This window comes from Apodemus sylvaticus, chromosome 10, assembly GCF_947179515.1.
Source record: "Apodemus sylvaticus chromosome 10, mApoSyl1.1, whole genome shotgun sequence".
Lineage (NCBI taxonomy): Eukaryota > Metazoa > Chordata > Mammalia > Rodentia > Muridae > Apodemus > Apodemus sylvaticus.
In genome coordinates, this window is record NC_067481.1 from 46,992,042 (window position 1) to 47,006,358 (window position 14,317).

The window sequence follows — 14,317 nt, forward strand, 5'->3', positions numbered from 1 at the left end:
GAGTTAGATTCCCCGGCACCCACATAAAAATGCAGGTGCTGCTGCCATGTACTCTTTAGTGCTGAGAGGGCAGGGACAAGAGGAGTCCTTGGGATTGCTGGCCAACCAGCCTAGGCAAATCAGTTCAGTGTCTCCAAAACTAAGGCAGAGAACTCCTGAGGAAGACTCTGACTTCAGCCTCTGGCGTACGCACACGCACGCACGCACGCACGCACGCACGGGCATATAAAGAAGAACAGGCAGCTGGCGCTGCCGCTCAGTGGTAGAGCATGTGCCTAGATATGGCAGCCTTAGATCCAATTCCCAGCATTATAGAGGAAAAAAAAATAAAAAAAAAAAAAAAAACAAAAAAAAAAACACTCTCCTGGGATCTGAACCTGTGTGGCTACCTGTTCCAAACAGCAGAATTAGATCATAGAAATTGCAAAAGATGTTACTCTTCTGCTAAGCCAAGGACTGTCCCGCACTATCATACCTTGCCCTGCGCTCCTGAAAAGTTTGATCAGGAAGGACTTATAGAACACCGCAGATTATCCTACAGCACTGCTCCTGCCTCTGTGTGTGGGTTTGTCCCGCATGGACCTAAATACTGGGCTGAGAACTCAACAGTCAGGGACAGCATCATAGAACACACCCAGAACCAAGGCCAGCTTCCTCTGCTCCTTTGTGGGCTGCAGTACTGAAGACCTTGAGTCAGGTCTTAGAGTATGTCCTCGTCAGTCAGGGAGCAGAGTCCTTGCTGTTTGCCACATGTGATAGGGCTTTACCTGCACAACAGATTAGGAAGCCAGCCATGGCCTGGGGAGGGTCACTTCTGATAGGAGAAATGGGTTCTTGGGTCAAGAGCCCTCCTTTTCTTTAGGCTCTGCCTGTATGGTCTTCCCCACTATTAACCTTGTTTGTCATAGTATCATATAGTCTAGCCTCTGGACCTCAGCTAATACCTGGAGCTTCTGCCTCCTGGTCTGACGGAGAATCCAGCTTGCCACCTTTACCTGTCAGTCATTTCCTGCTCATTTTTTTCTGCCAGTGTTTATCTCTCAGGTCCTCTGAGCTAGGTAAGGCCTTTCCTGGGTCCCGATAGCCCCTGAGCTGTGTGTGCTGACAGCCTTCTGTTGGGGCTGGTGCAGCTCTGCGCTCCCAAGCCGCCTAGTGGTCTTTGGTGCATTTGAAGAAATGTGTCAAGAGCTCGCCAGCACAAACATTCTTGAACTTTGCATGGTCTGGTGCTAGGACTTTTGATTAGAGATGTTTTTCTAAACCTCTCGTAGGGCCTTAGAATAACTGGTTGTGTCTTAGGTGCCTGCTATGTAAAGGCACCACACATATTGAGTGCAGATGTCTTTACATTGGAGGAGCTTGCATTAATATGTAAGTAGTGAGGAGAGTCTGACAAAGGAGGTGCTGAGGATATAGTATTTTGCTTCTCATTTTTAAATTAATGAAGTGTTTCCCTGGAACCTCTCTAGTGGAAGCCTGCTTCCATCCTGAAGCATGAAAGGAATCCTCAAGCAATTAAAGAGTGGAGAGCTGGAGGCTTTGCTCTCTTCCACTTGATACATTAGATTAGCCTGAGAATTGTCTTCTTACCTGACATGGTATCCAAACACCTGGTTTCTATGTCTAAATTTGTTTTTAAAAACGTGCCTTTCAATGCAGACAGAAGCCATAGGAAACCCAGTGTCAATACCCTGTTGACTATCACAAGAAGACACTGCTGGGAAGTTATGGCTTATTTCTGAGCAGTTAAGGAAAGCTGTCTACTGGGAGCTCCCTTCAGGACCAAACAAGAAATCTTCAGTTAGCATTTTCACGGATAACAGTAAATATGAGACTATGATGTTAGCCCAGTCCGTAAGCGCAATCCTCTGACTCACCAACAAATATCATGGGTTATTGTATACCTATGTTTGTGTGGTATCTATGTATGTATAGATGTGTGTTTGCATGTGTGAGAACATATATACATGTGTGTGTGCGTGTGTACCCTAGAGTTTGCTGCCAAGTGTGTTCCTCACTATTCTTCAGGTCTCTCACGTGAATACAGCTCAGTGATTTGGTTAGCCAGAGTGCTTCAGGCAGCTCCTGTATCTGCCCTCCAACTGCGGGAATTACAGGAAAGTCGCCATTCGCTTGCCTGGCGTTTATGTGGGTGCGGAGGATTCGAACACCAGTCTTTACATTTGCACAACAAACACTTTATCTACTGGGCCGTCTCCCTTAGCTCTTTGTTCACTCTTTTGTGTCATGTATCTCTAGTCTGAATGTGAAAGTTTTCTGCTGGTTGTTGGCTGAGGTCTAAAGTGATGGCCTCTTCTCTCACATACCGTGGGAAAGCAAGCCCAGAGGCTTAGTAACCAGTGAGAGGCTTAGTAACCAGTGAACAAGGAGCTCATTTTGAGAAAGCTACTTTGTTTCCCTAGTATGTTATTACTTGGAAACACTCAGATGTTAAGGTCCATTTCTTACCTATAATTTCTGAAATAAGTTACCTCAGACTTCCCTGACTGGAAATCATCTCAGTAAACACTTGGGAGGAGGTTTGACCTGAACCTTCATTTGAGGGACCCAAGAAGCACACACCCACCTGACCACGCCAAAGGGGCCAGTAGAACTAAAAGTTTATTTTCCTGTCTTAAGCACACTTTATGTACTCCTTTTTTAATTTAATTTATTTTTTATATATTCATTTTATATCCCACTCACCGCCCCCTCCCATTCACCCCCTTTTACAATCCGTCCCCCAACTGCCCTCCCCTTCTCCTCTGAGCAGGTGGAGGACCTCTGGCCATCCCCTCCCCTTGGCACTTCAAATCTCTCCGAGGCTAGGCACTCTCTCCCCTACTAAGGCCAGACAAGGCAGCCCAGCTAGAACAAACCACACACAGGCAACAGCTTTTGGGATAGCCCCTGCTCTAGTTGTTTGGCACCCACATGAAGACCAAGTCACACATCTGCTACCTATGTGTGGCGAGGCCTAGGTCCAGCCTGTGTATGTTCTCCACCCAGAAGCTGACTCAGACAGATGCAGACACCCACAGACAAACAGTGGGTCCTAAAGGGGATAGGAACTCCACAGGAAGACAAATAGAGTCAACTAATCTGGACTCTCAAGGCTCTTAGAGACTGAGCCACCAGCTAAAGAACATACACTTCATGTGCTTCTAATAAGACTTTCCACAAAGTGAAATAATTGTGTTCTGGCTTATCACCGTGGACTGTAATTACATTTCATTACTTTCCCAGAAAAATAGCAATAGTCCTGTGGGAAGTACAATTATTTTCAACTGTCACTCAAACATTATTAAAATTATGACAATGAATAAATTCAAGAATGGAGAGAAACTAAAGAGATAGGATGAATAGTTGCCAAAAATTAAATGGAAAACTTCATTTCTGGACAAGATAGACATGTTTGTATTCTTCCTGCTAAGAACAGTGAGAACTTGTATGTCATATGTAGAACAACTATACACTGAGAAGAGGAAAGATGGCAGAGGCTAGAGACCTCAGGATCCAAAGAACAATGTGACAGTGAGTTCCCTGAGGGTTATTTGGGATCTTATATACCTACATCTCACCAGAAATGGCAAAAGGAACAGACTCTAGTCAGTCTAGTCTAGTCAGTCTAGCCTAGTCAGTCTAGTCTAGTCTGAAACACTGCAAGCCAGTGGCTCTCACCCTTCCTGACGCTGTGACCCTTAATACAGTTCCTCATGTTGTGGTGACCCCCAACCACAAAGTTATTTACACTGCTACTTCATAACTGTAATTTTGCTACCTCTATGAATTGTAGTGAAAATATCTGAGTTTTGTTATGGTGTTAGGTGACCCCTGTGAAAGGGTCCTTTGACCCCCAAAGAAGTGGCAACCCACAAGTTGCAAACCATTGCTTACATCGCCCTGGCTGTCCTAGAACTCGCTGTGTAAACCAGGCTGTCCTCAAACTCACAGAAATCCACCTGCCTTTGACTCCCAAGGGCTGGAATTAAAGGAGATGCCATTAAACCCAGCTATAAACAATCGTGCAACCAATTTTTTTTAAAACTCTCAGCAGGGAACAGTCTCCACAAAGAAAAGAAGTGAGTGCAAAAGACCTGAAAAGATACAGTAATAGAAATAAGCTCACCAAGTGGGTTCAGCAGCAACATGGAGCAGGCAGGAGAAACACCTGCTTGTCTGTCAATCAACCTGAAGGCAGAATAATAGATATTCTCCAACCAGAACAATGGGAAATAGAGTTTAAGACAAGCATAGCCAGGGACCGGGGGAGATGGCTCAGTGTCCTGAAGGAAGAATGATCTGCAGTCGCTGTGCTATTTTCAAATAAGTATGGTTTTTAGGTATACAGCAAACAGAAATGAAAGAATGAGACAGCAAGCGGAGATAGTTGTTCGTGAGATCAGACACTTATGTCGTCCAGCAGAAAGCAACGGAGGAGACCTGGAGAGAAAAACTAGCCAGCTGGAGCCTCTCTCTGACTCACAAAAAGGGTTCCAGGAAGAATGGCTTCTCTCAGCTGAGATGTCCAATGAGCCATTCCCACCACCGGCACCTTTGTGTCTGGAAGGTCAGAGGGAATAACCAGCCTTGCAGCTGTGACCAAGGACACGGTGTGTTGACTCAAATGCTTTCTCTCCCTCTGTCCTCTTGGGCCTGGTGTCTTTACTCTTTGGGCCATTTTGTTACACTACTTTTGCTTTTTCACAGGGCCAGCCAGCCAGCCAGCCCATCCGCAGCCAGGGGGCCTTTGTGGGACACTTTAAGAGAGACATGTTTGGGTATTAAGTGTGTATTTGGTGGGGGCACAGGGTGACAGCCCCACGGTCACAGTCAGCTTCTCAATGAGCTTAAAATAATTTATTGATATAATGCATTTTATACCCACCAGTAGATTGCTTGGCATAGAGCATTAGGATATGAGTTCAGATCCCTAGGACAAACATGAAAAGGCCAGGCTTGGCGGCAATGTCTGTGATCCCAGGACTGGGGAGGCAAAACTGGGGCTTGCTAGCCAGCTAGTCTAACCAAATCAGTGAGCTTCAGGTTGTGGGCACATGAACACTGTTAGTCAAGGACAGAGGACTGAGACCCTGCTGTAGACATAGGGAAACCATCCCAGGAAGAAAGCTTCACAAGCCGGACAATGGAAGATGGGCAGAGCGGAGAAGATCCACTGGCTCTGGGAAAGGAAAATGTTGATTGAAGATAATTCTTTCTTTCTTTCTTTCTTTCTTTCTTTCTTTCTTTCTTTCTTTCTTTCTTTCTTTCTTTCTTTCTCTCTCTCTCTCTCTCTCTCTCTCTCTCTCTCTCTCTCTCTCTCTCTTTCTTTTTCATTATTTTGTTTTCTTCTTGAGACATGATCACTAGCTGGCCTTGAAGTCCCTATGTAGCCAAGGATGACCTTGAAATTCTGGGGTCTTTCTATCCCCACCTTCTGAATCCTAGGTTTAAAGGCAAAGGCCACCATGTTCTGTTTACAGAGTGCTGGGAATCGAAGCCAGTCCCAAGACATCCTATTTAAGGGGAGATAAGGGAAACTGTGTCTCTCTTCTAAGTCGCCGGCTGAATAGACGAACAATCCGAGGTGAACGAATTGAAGATTGAAGGTACAGAAAGATGTGGTATGAACACCAAGAACAGTTAAACCAGATTTCAAACGTGCTACTTAAAGCTGTAAAATAACGAATTGTCCACCAGGTGGCAGTGTCTACGGAGGCTCGCGTATCCCATCAGCCTCGGCGATCGGGGTGGAAGAAGGCGTGGAGGTGACTCTCTAGCCTTCAAGGCCTCTACTCGCCAGTCCCGACTGACGTTGGGCAACAAAGATGGCGGCGGGAACCAGCAATTACTGGGAAGGTGAGGGCGAGGCCTCTGAGTGGGTCCCGCCGGGTGCAGAGGGGACTTAGTGAGGCTGGATCTTGAGAGCGGCAGCAGAGGGAAGAGCCAGGCCATACTTTGGGATGAGGTTATCCGAGAGGAACCCTGGGCCTGGGAACTTGGGAAAGGAGCTGGGGCGGAGTGAACCGGACCTGGGAAGGGGTTGGGTCTTGGAGTGGAGGGAGCCGGGATGGAGGGGAAGAGGCGCCTGGGCTCCAGATGGACGTGTCTGAGGGGTAGCACGACTCTCTGGATGGGACTGCGGGGACGAGATCTTGGGAGGAGTGTGGTGAGCAACAAGATCCAGCCCGGAAGACGAGGAGTCAGAACCTTGGAGTTGAGGTCACTGTCAGAAAACTAAGAGTGAGGAGGAACTTGCAGTGCCAGCTTTGCGGGGATTTTTAGTGGACTGTCTCCTCCTGGACCCCAACTGGCACTTTGAGATTGAGACTCTAATGACTGGATGACAGAATACTGAAAATAACTGTACCTTCTGCCCTGGACTCTTAAGAATGCTTTTGTTAAAAATGATAGTAAAAGGATTCTAATGAATACATTTGCTGTTCTTCTCCCGCCAAGAAAACATTCAGTTGTGCTTATTTAATTCCTGAAAGTCTGTCTGGTTCACTCAAGTGAGGCCACACAAAACCTTCCTAGTCCACAGTGATCCACGAAGATCAGAAATGGACCACCTTTTTTCATCTGTTTGCTTATTTAGTTTTTAAACCTATTTCCTCTTTTTGTCCCATGAAGCCCCTGGGAAATATGATACTGTCACCTCAGCCAGTAGATCTAGGACTGAATTTTATGTTCTATCTGTCATGTGTTCAAAATGTTTTCTACTTTATGTTTTCCATTAAACTAACTAAATAAATAGAATTACAGAGAAACATGCCTATAGTTTAAAACATGTATTTTAAATGCCCTTTGGAAATACTGTTGTAGCTAGAATTTCTTTTTGAACCATGTAGATGGAAGTAGCTGCTGGTGCCTCTGATAGTCATTAGGCTATGGGTTTTTGAAACACTGTGTTGTAATAATTAACGCAGGCTATCGTTGACAGTGTGTCTTTGTACCAGATGCTTTAAACATATATAGAAAAACGGAAGGATGAGGTTTTAGATCTCAAAGACAGTAGGTAGCTGAGATGACATTAGGAGTGGGGTTTGGCCCTGGGTAGATGTACTCCACCATCAAATTCTGCTTCCTGCCTTTGATTACAAAATATAATGAAACAGTGTCTTGATATTCTTTAGTCCTGGGACATTCTTACATTATTCTTTCCTGTATTTTACTCCTTTCATTTGAATTGCACAATGAACACATACTTATGCATGGATGCATGTATACATGCACACACACACACATACATACTGGGTTTCCAAATATTGCTCCTTTTATTCAGCCCTTTAGAAACCAAGCTGCTATACCAGTTTATCTGTTGCTTCTACTTTTAAAACATATGTGTGTGTGTGTGTGTGTGTGTGTGTGAGTGAGTATGTATGTGTGTGTGTGTATATATGTGTGTGTGTGTGTGTGTGTGTGTGTGTTGTTTGTTTCTTGGATTTGATTCTTTCAAGACAGGGTTTCTGTATAGCCCTGGCTGTCCTGGAGCTCACTCTGTAGACCAGGCTGGCCTCGAATTCAGAAATCCACCTGCCTCTGCCTCCAGAGTGCTGAGATTACAGGCGTGTGCCACCACTGCCCGGCTAAAACATATACTTTTAAGAAACCTGTCACAGTTGTATTTTTGTCTTGTTCATAGTATACTGTTTGTTTTTACCCACCCACCCCCAATTTTTTTGTTAATTTGCTTTTTCCTTGTGTTTAATTGCTAAGGAATTTTGCCTGTATGAAAAAAACAAAAAACCAACCCAAACTCCTAACAGAATTTTAAAACAAAAAGAGAAAAATGTGTCAAAAAGAATGCTGGCTTCTTACCAAGTTAGCTGGTAACTGATGTGAGGATTGTGAACCATCTTCATTTCTTCATGATTTATATTCTCTCCTTGTTTGCCTTCACTTACGGCAGTTGACGGTTGCTGTAAGGGTGCTCTGAGGTGCTCTGGCACTGGCTCTCAAGCTGTCTTTCAAAGAAAAGTGACAGGTTGTGTGTCTCCCACAACTGCCTCCCTCATGGCTCCCATCTGAAGTTTAACTACTTGACCAGTTTACTTTCTTAGATACACCTTTGGTTTCTGAGTAACTAGATCAGAGATCAATACGTGATCATTTTCATAGTTGCCTTTCTTAAAATAGTCTTATGAATTTAATGTCTACTGATAGACTAATGATTTACTTTTGTAATTTTCTTAAAGATCTCAGGAAACAAGCTCGACAGCTGGAAAACGAACTTGACCTGAAACTAGTTTCCTTCAGTAAACTGTGTACAAGCTACAGTCACAGCGGCACCCGGGATGGAGGACGCGATAGGTATAGGTACTGCCAGACTCTCTCGTACACCTTCAACTCTGTGATGCTTTTAAAAGGAAACTGACATAGAGAACTCTGTAACTTGATCTGCTGCTGAACTGCTGATGTTTTAATTTCATTGTCATTATCTTTGTGTGTGCGTCTGTGTGTGTGTGTGTGTGTGTGTGTATCTTATTGAAATTCTTCCTAATTCTTGATTCTAACATTTATTTGAGATCTTAGACAAAGATTCTGATTGCTCAGGAAGAAACTTCTAGAGTTTAAAAATGAATTTGTATCAATAGTAAGTTTCTGAAGCCAGGCTTGTACACCTCTGCCAGCACCAGGAGGCTGAGATGGGGAACACATGATTGTAAATTCATTCTGGGCTTCATAGCAGATCCAAAGAAATTTCATTCTCAGTTCACAGAAAGATCTGGTCTGCCCACATGATTTTTGTTTTGTTTTTGTATTTTGAGACAGGGTTTCTCTGTGTAGCCCTGTATGTCCTGGAACTCTGTAGACCAGGCTGACCTTGAACTCAGAAATCCGCCTGCCTCTGCTTCCCAGAGTGCTGGGATTAAAGGGCTGCACCACCACCATCTGGCTGATATTTTTGTTTTCTAATTTCTGAAGGGAACTGTATACAAGTATGAAGACTTGTTTTTCTGGTGTTTATGTTTTAGAATGCATCTAATGCAGGATCTTCACAATCATGGAAGGTTGTTGTTGTTTTGAGATACTAGCATATTACATCTCAAAGGTTATTTAACAGGGTGTGGGGTTTGAGACTGGGTTTCTCTGTGTAAACAGCCCCTGGCTATCCTGGAACTTGCTTTGTAGTCCAGGCTGACCTCCAGTTTGTAAGAGATCCGCCTGCCTCTGCCTCCCTAGTGCTGGGATTAACTGTGTGTGCCACTATATCTGGCCAAAAGTTTATATATTTAAATCTTAAGATTACTTAATCTCTTGTTTCAAAAAAAAAAAATCAGGAAATGTTTGAGATTCTTAGAAATATAAGGAATAAACCCTATTTTGATAGTGGGTTTTTTTTAAGAAATAATGATTGCAAGTTGAAATAAAACCCCTTGTAACGTCCCATACTGTCCTCATTTACAAAGAAATATCACTATTTTTGTTATAGATCAATCCATAGTATTTTATAAAAGCTATGTCATAGTTGACTTTTTTTTATTAAAAATTATCTTTAAGTTTAGCTGTGGGTGCATTCAGCTACTGTCTTTATTTGCTACATATGTTAAACAACTATATTAGGACTTAACTATTTGATAGATATTTCTAATTTTTGCTGCTTAATAATAATTTTAATAGCTAATATGATCACTGTATTTGAAATTCTGTTCTTAAAACTTTGTAAAAATGTTGCTATGAACATTTTCACCCAGATTGTACTTATGTATACACCCAGCAGGGGTCATTGATAGCAGAGTTGTCATTTGTTAATCAAGTCTCCATTTCTGTATTTTTTTGACGATTAGTAGAGGGTGGATATTTGCCAACTGATATTGACGACAAAACTGAGCTCGAATCTCCAGAATGCACATGCCAGCAAATCTCTTTTCACTATTGTAGCCACAGCTGATCCTTTTCCATAAGGGCTTGAGGCTTGGAAAGTTAGCGGGTACAATGTGTTGACTCTGGGACCTAGAAACAAGCTAGCGGCACTCCACGGACCTCAGTGCAAGACTTGGCTTTGCGCACTTTCATTCACTAAGTAAGGAGTGTGAGGATGATTTCTGCTTTTGTTTCTTAATGAGTAAGTTTTCTGTTCAAAAAGCTTTTTTTTCTGAATTTAAGGCTCACATTTTCCAGTGAGTGTACAATTTTGAAACCCAAATCTGCCAGGAAATATTGTTATAGGATGCTTTTTCTGTGCTCTCTGCCTGGATTCCCTTTTAAAGAAACAATGTCTTGAGGACATTCTGAATTCAGCTACAAACTGGGGCTGATTCTGCTTTCCCTAGAGAGCCTAAGGTTATGAGGTTGCAGCTGAGGCGGGAGCTCTGTGCCAGGGAACTGTAACCCCCAGCTCTGAAAAATAAAGTCTGACTACTGTGCATGCTGCCTTAGTTAGGGTTTTACTGCTGTGAACAGATACTGTGACCAAGGCAACTCTTATAAGGACAACTTTTAATTGGGGCTGGCATACAGGTTCAGAGATTCAGTCCAGTATCACCAAGGCAGGAACATGGCAGCATCTAGGCAGGCATGGTACAGGAGGAGCTGAGAGTTCTACATCTTCATCTGAAGGCTGTTAGCAGAATCCTGGCTTTCTGGATGCTAGGGTGTGGGTCTTAAAGCCCACACCCACAGTGACACACCTACTCCAGAAAGGCCACACCTAATAGTGCCACTCCCTAGGCTGAGCATATACAAACCATTGCACATGCTCAGTGTTCATTTTGATTTCCAGATTGGAAGCATGTTGCAGGAATAAAGCCATCAGCGAACAGAACTTTTCTTTTAGAGGCCTGGGGTTTTCTGTATGTTGAGAGTCAAGGGCTGTGGATCATCTCACACCTGTCAGTGAACTAATGCAACTGAGTCCTAATGTTACAGAGAATAAGGGCTTTTTTTTTTAAAGATTTGTTTTATGTAAGTACATTGTTCCTGTCTTCAGACACAGTAGAAGAGGTTCCATTATAGATGGTTGTGAGCCATTATGTGGTTGCTGGAAATTGAACTCAGGAACTCTGGAAGAGCAGTCAGTGCTCTTAACCAGCCCTGAGAATGAGATTTTTTTTTTAACCATTTCCCTGGACTTCTCTACTGTTCTAAGGATAGTGAATATGGAATATCCAGTAATAGAGATTGCCCTGTTACTCATTCATTCAACAAATATTTAAAGACCAGTAAATACCATTTGCCAGGTGCTGGGCATGTTTGTAGGAGAAGACAGCAGTTTCCTTCTTGATCTCAGCTAGCCCATTGTTCTCCTCAGTGTACCTTGTAGAAGGGTTCAGATCAGGGAGTAGATTACTGTTCTGTGGTCACACATCCTAGGAGATACCCTCCCAACCTTGGTTTGTGGGACACAATAAAAAAACCTGACCCCAGTCTCTACTTTGATCACTGTGTGGCCCAAGCTGGTTTCAACCCTGTCACCTTCCTTCCTCAGCCTCCCAAGTTCTGGAATTACAGGTGTGTACCATCATTCCTGCCTAAGAACTAGACATTTTTATGTCATGCTACAAGGCATAGAAATGGGAATGTTTGAAGAAGAAATAAAGCTTAAGACCTAGTGAAGCCAGGCGTGGCACATGCCTGTAGTCCCACACTGAGGAGAATGGACCAGAAAGACCACAAGTTCAGGCTGGCTTGGCCTATGCATACAAAGCAAGCCTCGGTCTTTAAGGGGAAAAAATCTGGGGCTGGAGATAGAGTTGCTTTTGCAGAGGACCTAGGTTTGATTCTCAGCAACTACACGGCCACACACATTCACAGGTGCTTACAATCCAGGTCCAGGGATGCGGGGTCTCTGGGCTCTTCCAGCTCTAAATGCTCGTGATATACATAAACTCTTGCAGGCAGACAAGCATACCATAAATAAAGTAGAATAGGTAATGTTTAAAAGTTCTTCCTAGCTGCTTTTCAGCAGGTTCACTGACTGGTTTCATTATGAAAGTAAATATTTGGGGAACAGTGGTCGCTGAGGTTCTTTGGATGTTGAACTGATGACTTAGTAGTCTTTGAATTGCCACATTCAGATGCTGTGTAAGAGCAGGAATCGGTCTCCACTCAGGTTGGAGAGTGTGATTTAATTTGTTTGTGTTGGAATAACTGTTCTGTATTAAGTTGCTTGTATGGTCATGTCTACAGTATGAGTTTCTAATAAAAGGTCCTAGTTTTTGAGGAGAGATTAGTGAAACTTAGAGTTTGCATCTGTCAGACATCTTTCATCTGTGAAAAGTCAGATTTCTGACTGGCTATTCTGATAGAAAGAGAAACTAAACACATTCTCGGAAGCTAGGATGAGGCAGGTGTGTGTTATAAGTGGAAGTGGGGGGGCTGAAAGCATGCTGGCCTCGGCTGTTAGCCTGAATGCTGTCTGCTGAGTCCTGAATAACCGTTTATCTAATCAGGTCATTTAAATCTCAGTTTTCTTTTTGATAAGAATCATTAAAGGAAGAGAGAATTTAAAGGCATAAGAAACTATATTTTTGGAGAAAAGCTAAAGATTATTTCCTCTTAGGCCCCATAATGTAATCTGTACCCAATTTTTTTCTCTTCAGTATTATAAGGAGGTTTTTGCTGCTTTTCCTGTATTCTTTCAGAATTTTAGCTGCTTGGAGAGTGGTGCCCAGCATTTGAAATGCCTTTATATCATTTAGATTTTGTACCTTTTTTAGTATTTTAGGATGTGTGGAGTTTTTTTCTATTGATTTATCTTTTTCACTTTATATCCTGCCATCAGCCTCCCCTCCCCCCTCTCCTCCCAGCCCCACCCTTACAAATCCTTCCCCTCATTGTCCCTCCCCTTCTCCTCAGTGAAGGTGGAAACTCCCCTTGGCTACCCCCAAGTTGCAGTAGGATTTAGCTCATCCTCCCACTGAGGTCAACCAGGCCGTTCATTTAAAGGAGAGGGCTCCACTGGCAGGCAGCAGAGTCGGACACAGCCTCCACTCCAGTTGTTAGGGGGCCCACATGAAGGCCAGGCTGCACATTAGCTACAAACATGTAGGGGCGTAGGCCCACCCTGAGCATGCTCCTTGGTTGGTGGTTCAGTCTCTGTGAGCCCCATGGGCCCGGGTTAGTTGGCTCCGTAGGTTTCTTGGGGTGTCCTTGATCCCTTCAGCTCACTCAGATCTATCCCCAACTCCTCCACAAGACTCACCAAGCTCTGTCTGATGTTTGGCTGTGGGTCTCTGCCCTGGCCTCCATCAGCTACTGGATGAAGCCTCTCAGGGGACAGTTATGCCAGGCTCCTGTCTGCAAGCACAGCAGAGTATCATTAATAGTGTCAGCGGTTGGCTCTCTCACAGGGCTTGGGTCTTAAGTTGGGGCAGTCATTGGTTGGCTGTTCCCTCAATCTCTGCTACATCTTTATCCTGTATATCTTGAAGATACATTTTGTGGGTGGGTTGATGTCCCCTTCCCTCCACCGGAAGTCTGCCTGACTACTAGGCCATTTTAGTTCCCATATCCCTCACTGGTAGGAGTCTCTAGGGTCACCCCACAGACTCCCGGGAGCTTCCCCATCACAGGGCTCCAACTAGTCCTAGAGATGCTCCCCCGTCAGTTTCTAACTCCCAGCCTTCTCCTGCTCCCCCTCTCCCCACCCCTGATCCCCATTCCCCTCCTCACCCCCTCTCCCATCTAGTTCCCTCCATCCATCCACATCCAGTGACTGTTTTGTTTCCCCTTTTGAGTGAGACTCACACATCCTCCTTTGGGCCCTCCTTGTTGCTTAGTTTCTTTGGGTCTGTGGATTATAGCATGGTTATCCTGTACTTGGTGGCTGCTGTCCACTTATCAGTGAGGACATGCCATGTGTGCCCTTTGGGTCTGGGTTGCCTCACTCAGGATGATATTTTCTAGTTCAGGACAACTTATAGGAGTCCATTCTCTCCCCCTACCATGAGGATCCCAGTGATTGAACTCTGGATCACCAGGCTTGGCTGCAGATGCCTTTATCTACTGAACCATAAAATCATAATCTTTATTTTGCTGACCATAAAATCATAATCTTTAAAAGAAAAGAAGGAATGTTTTAGAGATTATTTTATCTCTTTAAGAAAAATTACCTGATTATTTTAAGGATATGTTAAAGGGCTAAGTAATGGATTTTTTTAATTGAACTTCTCTTTAGTTCTGACACCACACCCCTATTAAATGGATCAAGCCAAGACAGAATGTTTGAGACAATGGCAATTGAAATTGAACAGCTTTTGGCAAGGGTAAGTGCTTTTGGGTCAACAGCTAGTTTGCTGCGTTAGATATGATTCTGTGTCATATTGTTTACTGAAAGCTTCCATTCCTTCACGGTGTGCTCCTCCTCTGAATT

The 14,317-nt window shown here is 43.8% G+C and overlaps 1 protein-coding gene across 2 annotated transcripts in view; it reads left to right on the forward strand.

The window, feature by feature from the left end:
* The first annotated feature begins 5,758 nt into the window (after positions 1–5,758).
* The window catches only part of Gosr1 (golgi SNAP receptor complex member 1), a 34,891-nt gene continuing 26,332 nt past the window's right edge, over positions 5,759–14,317 (forward strand). The window contains exons 1-3 of one of the 2 annotated variants that reach the window (XM_052194988.1): positions 5,759–5,859; positions 8,199–8,319; positions 14,123–14,210. In XM_052194988.1, the coding sequence (XP_052050948.1) occupies positions 5,829–5,859; positions 8,199–8,319; positions 14,123–14,210 (240 nt within the window). In that variant the 5' untranslated portion in view covers positions 5,759–5,828. The remainder of the gene's footprint in view (positions 5,860–8,198; positions 8,320–14,122; positions 14,211–14,317) is intronic. The other variant, XM_052194989.1, reaches the window with a different exon arrangement.